This window comes from Sipha flava, unplaced genomic scaffold (assembly GCF_003268045.1).
Source record: "Sipha flava isolate LNK unplaced genomic scaffold, YSA_version1 101_pilon_pilon, whole genome shotgun sequence".
Lineage (NCBI taxonomy): Eukaryota > Metazoa > Arthropoda > Insecta > Hemiptera > Aphididae > Sipha > Sipha flava.
Window position 1 is genome coordinate 212,352 of NW_020271715.1, and position 11,987 is coordinate 224,338.

The 11,987-nt window shown below is 27.7% G+C and overlaps 2 protein-coding genes across 4 annotated transcripts; one reads left to right on the forward strand and one right to left on the reverse strand.

Annotated features, from left to right (window-relative positions):
- The first annotated feature begins 228 nt into the window (after nt 1-228).
- On the forward strand, nt 229-8,138 carry LOC112680540 (pyrroline-5-carboxylate reductase). Of its 3 annotated transcripts, XM_025550679.1 has the most exons (9): nt 229-387; nt 475-625; nt 5,813-5,928; nt 6,014-6,109; nt 6,227-6,381; nt 7,254-7,329; nt 7,464-7,615; nt 7,705-7,916; nt 7,986-8,138. In XM_025550679.1, the coding sequence occupies exons 3-9, from the start codon at nt 5,835-5,837 to the stop codon at nt 8,053-8,055; spliced, it is 855 nt and encodes a 284-aa protein (XP_025406464.1). In that variant the 5' UTR covers nt 229-387; nt 475-625; nt 5,813-5,834; the 3' UTR covers nt 8,056-8,138. The 3 variants fall into 3 exon arrangements, with proteins under 3 accessions (XP_025406464.1, XP_025406456.1, XP_025406449.1); XM_025550671.1 differs by lacking the exon at nt 229-387 and having other exon boundaries at nt 403-625; XM_025550664.1 differs by lacking the exons at nt 229-387; nt 475-625 and having other exon boundaries at nt 5,579-5,928.
- LOC112680534 (pre-mRNA-splicing factor 18) lies at nt 8,112-11,162 on the reverse strand. Its single transcript, XM_025550651.1, has 4 exons — nt 10,932-11,162; nt 10,725-10,845; nt 8,945-9,114; nt 8,112-8,883 (listed from the first exon to the last, which is right to left on the reverse strand). Exons 1-4 carry the CDS (start codon nt 10,992-10,994, stop codon nt 8,215-8,217), a joined length of 1,023 nt encoding a protein of 340 aa, XP_025406436.1. The 5' UTR covers nt 10,995-11,162; the 3' UTR covers nt 8,112-8,214.
- Between the last annotated feature and the right edge of the window lie 825 nt (nt 11,163-11,987).

Below are 11,987 nucleotides of genomic sequence, written 5' to 3' on the forward strand. Positions count from 1 at the left end.
TTATGTACGTAATGGTTCTTGGAAGAGTTGACTAAATCCATGGAAAATATTATTTTAGATTAAGAACATACAGGAGGTATGTTCTGATAAAGCATAGATAACATTAAAAAATAATAAATTATACTAAATAATATATACCTATTAATATACAATAATATTTTATTACTATTGCAATAGTTATTAGAAAACTTAATGTTAATTATATTATTTATTACTTTAAGTAATATTTTTTAGGCTTAGTATCTATCTAATATATGTTTACTTAATAGTTGCATTTAAAACTTGATATCGTTCTCTCCATTTGCACTATTTGTAGTTGCTATACACTCTTGATGGAAATATAGAATTACCAACAAGCTTTATTTGTTTCCATCTGCAACCATTATTGTAAGCAATGTTTTCATATTTTAAATTGAATACTCATTCACCGCGTATGAGCTGTACAAAACGCACGCGTTTCAATGCTGTTCTCAGTCTGTGCTCTATGTCTTTAATCTTTCTCTGCAACAAAAATACCTACGAAGTCGTGTTTCGTACCAAAAAAATCAGAAAGCTGTCCTGAATATTTCCATCACCACACTGAATTCTATTCAAACCACTTAACCCTGAAGTACAAAAAATATTGGTAATTATAATTGCTATTTAAATAATAAAAAAAAAGAGATATCAATTATTGTAACTTCGAACTCCCCGGCTATCAGTCGGCGGCAGCCTATTAACTTAATTGCATCAATACGCACTATCGCAATATATACATAATGAATAATCAAACGCATGCTAACATAAATAAACCAAAAAAAAAAAATCAAAAAATTCTATTTCCTCTAATCGTATCGAAAGTATATCATGTTTTTGAAAATCAACCAGAAAACCCAAATAAACGTAATCTCTCATCCAACGAACCACCCACATCAAAAAAAAAAACAAGCCCTTATTCGCAACTTCGAATAGATATGCATGTCTCGATGTACATGTTTAGACGTCGATAGATATCACAACCAAACACATTGACCCTACCGTTATCAATGAAGAGATTAAACTCCATTACCGCCACCGATTATAGTTAACAAAACAAACGATTTTGTCAGTCTTCGCTCAAATTTAATAAATTTAATCGGCCCAGAAAATTTCTTATTTAAATCGTCCATTAATTATTTAAAAATTTTAACGAAAAATTCTGACTCATATAGAGCGGTTATAAAATTTCTTAATGAAAATGGTGCCGAGTACCATACCTATCAACTACGTGAAAACAAGACGTTTCGCGTAGTTATCAGAAATATCCATCCCTCTACACCGACAAACGAAATAGGAATCGCAATCCAAGAAATTAGCTTCACAGTAAGACAAGTAGTGAAAGTTCGTCTCAAAATTACTATACTCGCTTTACCGATATTTTTTGTGGATCTTGAATCCGCCGAGATTAACAAAGACATATTTCATATAACATCCATTCTCCACACAAAAATTAAAATCGAAGAACCACATAAAAGCCGTGAACTCGTACAATGTTTTAATTGTTAAAAGTATGGCCATTCCAAAACCTACTGCTTCCACCCATCTCGCTGTGTTGGCTGTGCTGCAAACCATCTGTCTTCTTTGTGTAACAAAACTAAATATCAACCTCCAACATGCGCCCTCTGTAGTGGAAATCATCCGACAAACTATTGTGGATGTATGGTCCACAAAGACTTACAAAAATTTCACAATAAAAAAAAAAATGTATACCCAAATAATGTTGTAAATAAGAAAGAAGTTTCTGATGATAAACACCCTTCAGACCTACCAAATTTTAATAGAAATGACACTAAAGCATTCCCAAATCTTTCAAAAACAATACTCACAATTATTCTCAAAACTTTAAATCAAACCCAAGCACAAACTCAAATACAACTAACATCCCTCAAGAAAATATACTAACATCGCAACTTTCCTCCTTCTTATGAGAATTAAAATTAATAATTAATCCCCTAATTCAACTCCTCACGACTATCATAAACAAATTAATATCAAAAAATATGACAAATAGACAAACAAATATTAACTCTCTCAGTATATTTCTCTGGAATGCAAACATATTAATAAAGCGACACGAACCCGAGCTATTAAACTTATTTATTGAAAAATAGATAGACATCGCCTTAATCTCTGAAACCCATTGCACTATAGATTTTAAGCATTTCTTTCCTGGATATAATATATACAGATCTGACCATCCTGATGAAACTGCCCACGGTAGATCTGCTATAATAATCTCCACAAAAATTAAATGCCAACCACTAGCAAACCTTCAGACAAATACAATCCAAGCCGCAAAAATTTTAATCACTCTAAATCATATTCTAACAACTATCTCTTCTGTTTACTGCCTCCAAGACCGGCAATCTCCTTTCAGCAGACAAAGCAATTTTTGAGTTATCTCGGTCGAACTTTTCTTATAGGTGGAGATTTTAATGCAAAGCACCTTCTATGTGGTTGCCAAGTTCAAAACATTAGAGGTCGTATGTTTCAAAATATTATACAAAATAAAAATTGTTCAGTAATCCCCCCACCAAACCCTACATATTGGCCAACACACCAAAACAGACATCCTGATATTTTAGATTTTTTTATTTCTTCAATCCCCAAATACATACATTTTACTATTAAAAGCTTAGATGATCCAACATGTGATCATAGTCCAATCTTTATGAAAATAAGTGGTAAGACTACTCAAAATCCTCCTCATCCTTCTTTGGCTAAAGGACCTGTCAACTGGGACTACTTCTCTAAAAGCTTAGAAAACCTCACCAATTTAAATATCTCACTTAAAACAAATGATCAAATAGAGGAGGCAGTTCAAAACCTGACCAAATCATTACAAACCACTATCTTCAACTCATCAAATCCTATAAATATACTTAACAATTCAATAAGCAATAACATTCTTCCTCCCTATATTCACGAATTAATTTTAAAAAAGCATAGGGCTCGTTCACGTTGGTAACGTTACAACCTCCCATCCGACAAACAAATGTTTAACAATTTATCTAACTTAATCAAAATACAAAAATATAAATCTGAATTTTTTCAGGAAAAATATCTTATATTAAATTATCACTTATCCAAGTGGTGCACTTTCTGTATCAGACAATGATAAGGCCAATCTTTTTGGAAATTATCTCAAAAATATATACTCCCCACTCAAACATAAACCCAGATCCTGAACACCTGAACACAATAAATAACTTTTTGAATAGTCCACTACCCATGAATCTCCTAGCAAAACACACTTCTCCAAATTAAGTAAAGCAAATATTTAATAAATTAAAAATATGAAAATCACCCGGATACGATCTAATTTCTAACAAAATGCTAAAACAATTATTCTTCTCACATTCACTTACAACTCCATGTTAAGACTCTCTTATTTCCCTTTAACATGGAAGTTCTCTATAGTAATTCTCGTACACAAACATCATAAACCAAAACATTTAATAGGTATCTTCTTACAGGCCAATCAGTCTTCTTCTTATTTTAGGAAAAATATTTGAAAAAATTATCTTGAAAAGAATAAGACAATAATAAAATCCCAGAATATAATACTTCACTCACAATTTGGCTTCAGAACTAACCACTCAACAATACACAAAATCCAACGTCTCACTGATAAAATTGCAACCTCTTTTGAAAATAAAAAATTCTGCCCTGGAGTATTCCTAGATTTAGCCCAGACATTTGACCGTGTATGGTTTGATGATCTCATTTACAAATTAAAAAAATTCCTTCCAGCACCATACTATTTACTAATCCGTTCTTATCTTCTCAACCGAACTTTTTCAGTTAGGCAAGGCACCTCAACCTCTCCAAGTTTTTCAATATTTGCTGGAGTCCTGCAAGGAAATGATCTCTCCTCTGATCTGTTTAATTTATATACATCCGATTTTCCCATAACAGCTAACACAATTATCGCAACCTATACTGATGATACAGCCATTTTTACTTCCGACATAGATCCTGATATAGCTTCCTCCTCTTTCCAAAACCATCTTGATTTAATAAGTACCTGGGCAACTAGATGGCGAGTCAAAATAAACCCCGAAAAATCTTTACATGTTCCATTCATACTCAAAAAAAAAACTCTCCACCTCTTCATCTGCAAAGTGTTAATATTCCTATTACATCGCAAGTAAAATGTCTAGGAATCATAATCGATAAACGATTAACTTGGAGTCCACACCTAAAATCTAAATTACTAAACCTAACCTATGCAAGCTTCGCCCAATACTTAAATCCAAACTTTCTATAAATTCAAAACTAACAATATACAAGTCTCTTTTAAGACCCATCTAAACCTATGGCTCTCAAATCTGGGGAAGCGCCAAATCATCTCAAATACAAAAAATTCAAGCATTTCAGTCCATATCTCTCCGCTTCATAGCCTCTGCTGTATGGTATGTAACAATTAATGCACTCCACAAGGACTTAAAAATACAAACCGTTGAACAACTAACCAAACAATATTACATTAAATTTCATAAAAAATTGCAGCAACACCAAAATCCTTTAATTTCCTATTTGTCCTCATTTAGACTACCTGACAACCCCTCTCGTCGCCTGAAAAAGTGCTGGTACCGAGAGCTTTTATGATATAAAAAAAAATTAATAAATTATTTTTAATTTAAGTCTGAAGGGTTCTATCATTGGATAGTCTCCCTTATTACGCCATTCTGTTATATTGTTTTGTTGTACACGCTACCATATTTACTTATTGTTTTTTTGTTAATACAGATTGTAAGTTTTGAAATAAATAATAAAAAAAAAAAATGAACACTACAATTTGATAAATATCATTCAAAAAAACATGTTTATTTGTTGTACTTAATTATTAAAAAAAAAAAAAAAAAAAAAAAAAAAAAATTAAAATTTTATAAAAAAAAATAAAAAAAAAATTTTTTTTTTTTTTAATTAAAAAAAAAAAAAAAAAAAAAAAAAATGAAAATACAATTTAGTTTTTAATACAAATTACTGAAAGAATAAATTAAAAATCATTAGATTTCCTCAATAAACAAAATTTTCAATAATGTTATATTTTTCATTTAGATTTCCCTCTCTTCATAATATATTTTAAGTATTGGTATATATATATTTTTATTTTAAATTATAAAATGTATGTACAATTATAATCAATAGTTATTGTAATAAATATTTAAATTAAAACCAAAAATGCTAAACTATGGGCTTTAAATGTATAAGCCCGTGGATTAAGAGCTATGTATTATAACATTAGTATGTGTTAATAAAGGACAACAATTTAATTTATAGTCTGTAATAATATGAAATCACAATTTTTTTTAATTATCTTTATTCGCTAAATGCTTATCTTCAAACTTCTATTGTTTTTCATTTTGATTTAACAACAAAATAGACTATGTGATTAAACTGCATTAATTGTTAATTAAATATATATATAATTTATTAAGCATAAGAAAGATATAGGTCTTGGCTGTTTTAGTAAAAAGCTATACAAATAAAAATAAAATAAAAAAAATCTGATAAGAGCCCAAGAACATCATTAAAAATCTACCTTATCAGTTTTTATCTTAGTCTATGTCACAACAAATTATTTTTATATATACTATGATGTCTTGAATAAAAATATTTTAATTACTTTAGTAGTTGTTGGTGTCAACGGTCAAGAGTTGTAATAATAAAGTAGCTCAAATAAAGATCTCAGTTTGTACTAGCTACAATTATATATATTGTTTTGTGTTTCATTTATAACAACTACCTATATTAAAAACTAAAATTTTAATTAATTTATTAAAAACAGTATTCATTAATTTACTTGAAGTATGTCGAAATATGATCCACATAAGGTATATGAAATTGGTTTCATTGGGGCTGGAAATATGGCTCAAGCTATTGGACTTGCTTTAATAAAAAAAGGTAACGTTACTTAATAATACTAGCATATTAAAAACATTTATAACAATTTCATTAAGTTTTCTTTTTATTTCGATAATTTCTAAAGGTATGTGTAAAGCAGAAAACTTGCTTGTATCAGCACCTTCAGAAAACAATAAGAAACCATGGAGAGATATTGGTGCAGCTGTAACATCTGATAATGGTAAAAATTTATAATTTTATATAATATTAACTAATTAAATATCTAAATAATTAATACCCAGTGGGTACCAGTATTTAAAGTGTAAATAGGTAATTAATAATTTAATTAATCTTTCAGATACTGTGTTTTGTAATTCCAAAATAGTATTTTTAGCAATAAAACCCCAATATTTTTTCAAAGTTGCTTCTGGGTTATCTGTTTCTACTCTTGGACTCCCTTTAAATATTTTAATATCAATTATGGCTGGAATACCACTTGGTGCATTACAAGAGGTAAGCCATTTAATAAAATTTTTTTAAATTAATGTACACAGCAAATTAAATAGTATTATCAATTACTGTTATAGAACATTACATCTGCACAAAAAAATTATCCATAAATAATGTTTATTGTTTTGATTCATAATTATTATAAAAATATTAAGAAATTTTTTGCTTTTTTCGTATTTTAATCTTTATAACGAATATGTTAGAGGTAGTATTGATCTAGCGCCAATAGTGAACAAGATGAAAAAAAATAGACTGAGATGATTTGGGCATGTGATGATACAAGAGAAAATAAAATCAGTATGAGTGGTTATGAAAATGAATGTTGAAGGAAAAAGAGGAAGAGGAAGACCAAGATGAGCTGTTATGTCTGGGCATAGGATATGTAGAAAATCGAGACGAGTGGTGTTTATGGACAAAGGTGGTCAACCCCAAATAGTTGGAAGAAAAACAAGGTAGAAAAAGAAGTATTTTAATATTTATATGACATTCTGTTTAGAACAATTACTGCAAAATAGATACAAAATTAAAAATATATTTTATAAAAAGAAACATTTTTATTGAATGTATTATGTATATTAAAATTAAAACTTTTAGGTATTTGACTATATCAATTCTAAATTATGTTTCAATAAATATTGTATGTATATATATAATACTATATTATATTATATTATATATTTTTTATAACTTGTAATTAATTTAGTTCTTAATCATCCAAAAATTATTAAAATATTATTTATTAGGAATATTTTAGTATTGATTTTGATATAGATGCTCATCAAGTATATTATTAATTATGGATTTTTTGTAGATCAATATTTATTATTTTTACTTAAAATTCACAAATGGATGTACAATTTGATTTAAAAATTTAGGTATTTAAGTTAAAACCAAGCTGTTTATTTAAAGTTATGCCAAATACACCTAGTATAATTGGAGAAGGATTCTCAGGTATTTTAATATTTTTCAAATGTATTAACAAGATAATTATTATTTTATCTATATATTACAATATAAATATGATTTATATCTATAATATTATGTGAATAGCCAATTAATTCTATCAAATTAAAAAAAAATTTCAGTAATTTCTCATCCGAGTGATGCTAATTTGGAAGAAGTTTCTGAAAATTTATCTACTATTAAATTATTAATGGGTGCCATTGGTGGAGTAGACATTTTACCAGAATCATTAATGAATGCTGCAGGAGCCGTTTCAGGTAGTGGCCCAGCCTATGTAAGTACTGGATAATTAAATAATATATTTATATAAATGAGTAATTAACTAATGAATATTTATACTAAATTTGTATAAACATTTTTAAGGCATTTCTCATAATAGAAGCATTAGCTGATGGTGGTGTAAAACAAGGCCTTCCACGAGATTTAGCTGTACGATTAGCAGCTAGTGCAATGTCTGGAGGGAGTCGTATGGTTTTACAAACTGGTAAACATACTGGTGAACTAAAAGATATGGTAACATCTGCTGGAGGATCAACAATTGCAGCCTTACATGCTTTAGAAAAAGGAGGAGTGAGGTATATTTTTAAATGAGTTGATTATTAATTTTATATTTATAAATATATAAATATTTCATACTATTTTAGATCTGCAATGATGGACGCTATTGAGGCAGCTACTAAAAGATCTAAAGAAATGGGAGAAATAAAAACATAATTTAAACTGCTTGTTATTAGATTACTGTATGTTTTGTAATGTATTTAATACAAATATAATAGTCATTTATTTTATTAGTCTTATTTATGTACATCATTCATTAATAATTTCTTAATAATACATTTTACGAATATTTCCATGTTATGAGAGTTTGTTTTTTTATGTATCTGGTGCATATTCAACACATCGGGATGGATCAGTAGGAAAAAATATTTGGCATTTAGTCATTAAACGTTTTAATGCTTGAATATATTTTCGTTGTGTTTCATCATTTAGCACATGAGCTACATTTTTAGAGAAAATCTTTTCTCGACCAGTACGAGCATGAATACCAACCATAGTCACTCCAATTGGCCATGGAGCATTTCCTATAGCCATTTCCAAGTATGCATCACTTGCTCTTAAATAATCTTTTTCCAACATGTGTTTAGTAATAAGGGTAAGACTATCCAAAATATCATCAGGTAGACTGCTGTTTTTTAATTTCCTTAATAATGGTTTTAAATAAATTAGTGTTTGATTATAAGTAGCTAATGATAATTTTCCTTTAGTACTAGCTTTTTCTTTAACAGATCTTGCATTCAATTGAACTTCCCACATTTTCAGTATCAGTTGCAAAAGTTGAAGAATAATTTCCATATCTTGAGATCGATCACGTCTCCTTCCTAAAATTCCAGCTTTAGATTGAATAGTTTCATAGGTAGCCATTGCTTCTTCCATGCTTTCCAGCTCAGTATAAGTTTTTTCGGGAACTTGATTTGTCATTAATTCATCTAAATAGTCTTGATCAACTTTTTCCAATGCTTCTTGGAAATCATTTCTAAAACCCTGAAACATAAATTTCTTTATGTAAAAATACTAATCTAATTAATAATATCAAAATCCATACCTTATTTGATTCTGGTTCAGCAACTTCACTTCTACGAAGCCTTTTAAAAGAATCAAATTCTGATTCTCCAAATAATGTAATAGGTTCACCACGGTCTCTCAATCTACGAATGACTTCTTTTCTAGACAAAGTTTGTTTTTCTGATGTGGCATTATTACTTTCATCAGAACCTAAAATTAAATGATTAACACATTTTTAAGTAAGAAATTTATAAATTAATTTTTTTCAACTTTGTAATTGTACAAATACTAGACTAATTATCTCTATAATAAGCCTGCAAACAAGTCTAAACTGTCCCAAAGGATAATACATGATCTGAAAATATATATATTTAAAATTCTTGCTGCAAGTACATGTCAATTATCACCTCTACCATAATTTACAAGTTGAAAAACACATTTAAATTCAACAGTAAAAGAAATTAGATATATTGACAACATTTTTGACTCAACTATTTGAAAAAGAATTTCTGAATTTAAAACCTAATCGCAACAATGTCTTTCTAACCTAGACACAAAATTCGAAAAAAAAAATGTATTTTTTAAAGTCCATTTCATTGTAATATTGAGAAATTCCTTTCTATCCTTCAAATTAAAACAATTAATTTGCATTGTAATGATGAACCTAAATTTAAATATTGCAAGGAGACTTTTTTCCTATTTAGGAGTTTATTTCTATAAAAAAATAAATAAATAAAAATATAGAATGGCTACATTTGAAATTAATAATGAAAATTAGAATAAGTAAAGGTGGCCATTCACACAATGTTATACTTGATAAGAATACATGTCTAGCAAACTTGAAGATCCTATTGTTCATACATGAAATGGAAAAACTGTTAATATTCTCGGTCAAACAATGCCTTGGATTGATTTTCTTCATCAATTAAATTTGAACATGAACTTCATGGAATATCTTGATCATCAAAAAAAATTAAAAAGATTATAATACCAAAGTGAAAGTTAGTAAACATTGTCCGCAGATGCTCTTGATTTTAGCGATTATATATTATAACTTTATATTTCTTTTATATAACTTTCTTTAGTAGCGCTTAGTTCTAATTTTTCTAGTCTTTCAGAAAGTTTATGATAAGCAGTTGACTTCTTATCTCTGTTGTAATAGTTAATGATTTTTATAATATATTTTTATATTATTATTTTATTATTTTATAATATTGGGCTTGCGTGATATTTTTTTTCAAAATTAAAATATGTTAATGTAAACTGTTTTGTTTGTTCAGTACAGACAACTGAGATCTGTAACTATTAGAACCATATACTTAAAAATATGCCTAAAGGAAGAAATTTACTAGATGCTAAAATATAAATTTTAAATCAAGTTCAGGTTGCCTAAGCAGGTAAACTGAACAGGTATACCTGTCAAGTATAACAAAGAGTATGCAGCTGCCTTAGCATACAACCTATAAAATATTTATAAGTATATATTAATATAACTATATATTTCAATCAAATAAAAAATGATGTGTTAATATTCTATATGATTCTTGAATAAGTTAGGAGTTAAGTTTGGAGACCTCTATAGTAGATTATATAATCATAACTTAATTAAAAATTTTAAATTAATTTCTGCTTACTGGACTCACTTTGAAATTCATTTGATATAAATAGGTTTAACGGTTATAAGAAAAATTTGTTCTGTTAATACTAAGATTTTATAAATTTATAATTACAATAATATGTAATAGTTTGGGGATTGATTATTTTTCTGATAACATAAACTTAGATTTACATAAAATAAAATAAATGTTTAGGCAACAAACCTGAAGAAAATTTTTCTATAGGATTTTCAAGACCTTCGATCTTTACAGTACTTTTTTTCAAATACTCTTCTCGTTCTTTAGATAATAAATCAGCTCTTTTAAAGTATTTTCGATTAGGATTCTATAAAAATCATGTATAAAATATAACTAATAATTTCCGTAAAATGTCTGTACATTGAATTATATTTTACAAAAATAATTACTTACAACTAAATTAGCATCTTCTAATTGCTTTCTTTTCTTTTCTATTTCGGCTTTTAAAAGATCCATTTTATTGATATACGAACATATACCAAAACTTAAAAATTAGAACATTATTAACAAATCGACAATTTAAATTGCTAGTAAGATAACAAATGATAACAACAATAAAAAACAAATGGATCTTTGTAGGTAAACATTTTTTGTGTCTGTAAATAATATTGACCATATTTAGCCCATTGAACTATATGATAACTGGAACGCTCACTAGACAGTGTTGCCCGAGCGATCGTATTAAAAAAAGATAGCATATCAATTAGGTGTTTCCTTCTTTGTTTAACATGTACTGCTATATAGGAAAATATATTTAAAAATCGTTTGTTAAATCATTACATTCGTACAAATTACATTTTTTATGATTACTCCCAAGAGTATATGAGTATTAATATTAATAACAAATAAATTAAAAAACTAAGCCTTTTTAAACGTACTTCTTTTATGGTGATTGACAAGTATTTATAAATATTATTTATTGTTATAAGACACAATTTTTAATATTTAATTCATATTTCAAATAACAATACATTGTTATATCCTAATATGAGCTATAGCCTAATAGTTTTAGGAAAAATCGTTTTAAACTTAAATGAGAGGGTATATAAACTATTACAACCTAGCAGATCATAGTATTCCATCGGTTAATGTGTTAAAATAAATTTTTATAAATAAAAAACATTTAAATTTAAATAATATTTTTTGGCGCCCTACTGTGATGGGAGCAATGATGAGACAGATAATCTATGTCTAATATTACTTGTCTTATTCTATTCACGTTTGTTAATAATTGTCATTCTTACAAATTATGTTTTTATAATTCTTGCCCATTATATATATTAATACTAATAAAATAAAAAAATTAATTATTATTTCTTTTTCTTTTTATTAGAGTAAACAGCCGAAATTTAGGAGCCGATTAAAAGTGAAATAAACTTACTAGTGACAATTACTTATCTACTTACTCCCAGGAATAACGGTACGTCGTTTTTATTTTGAATAACAACT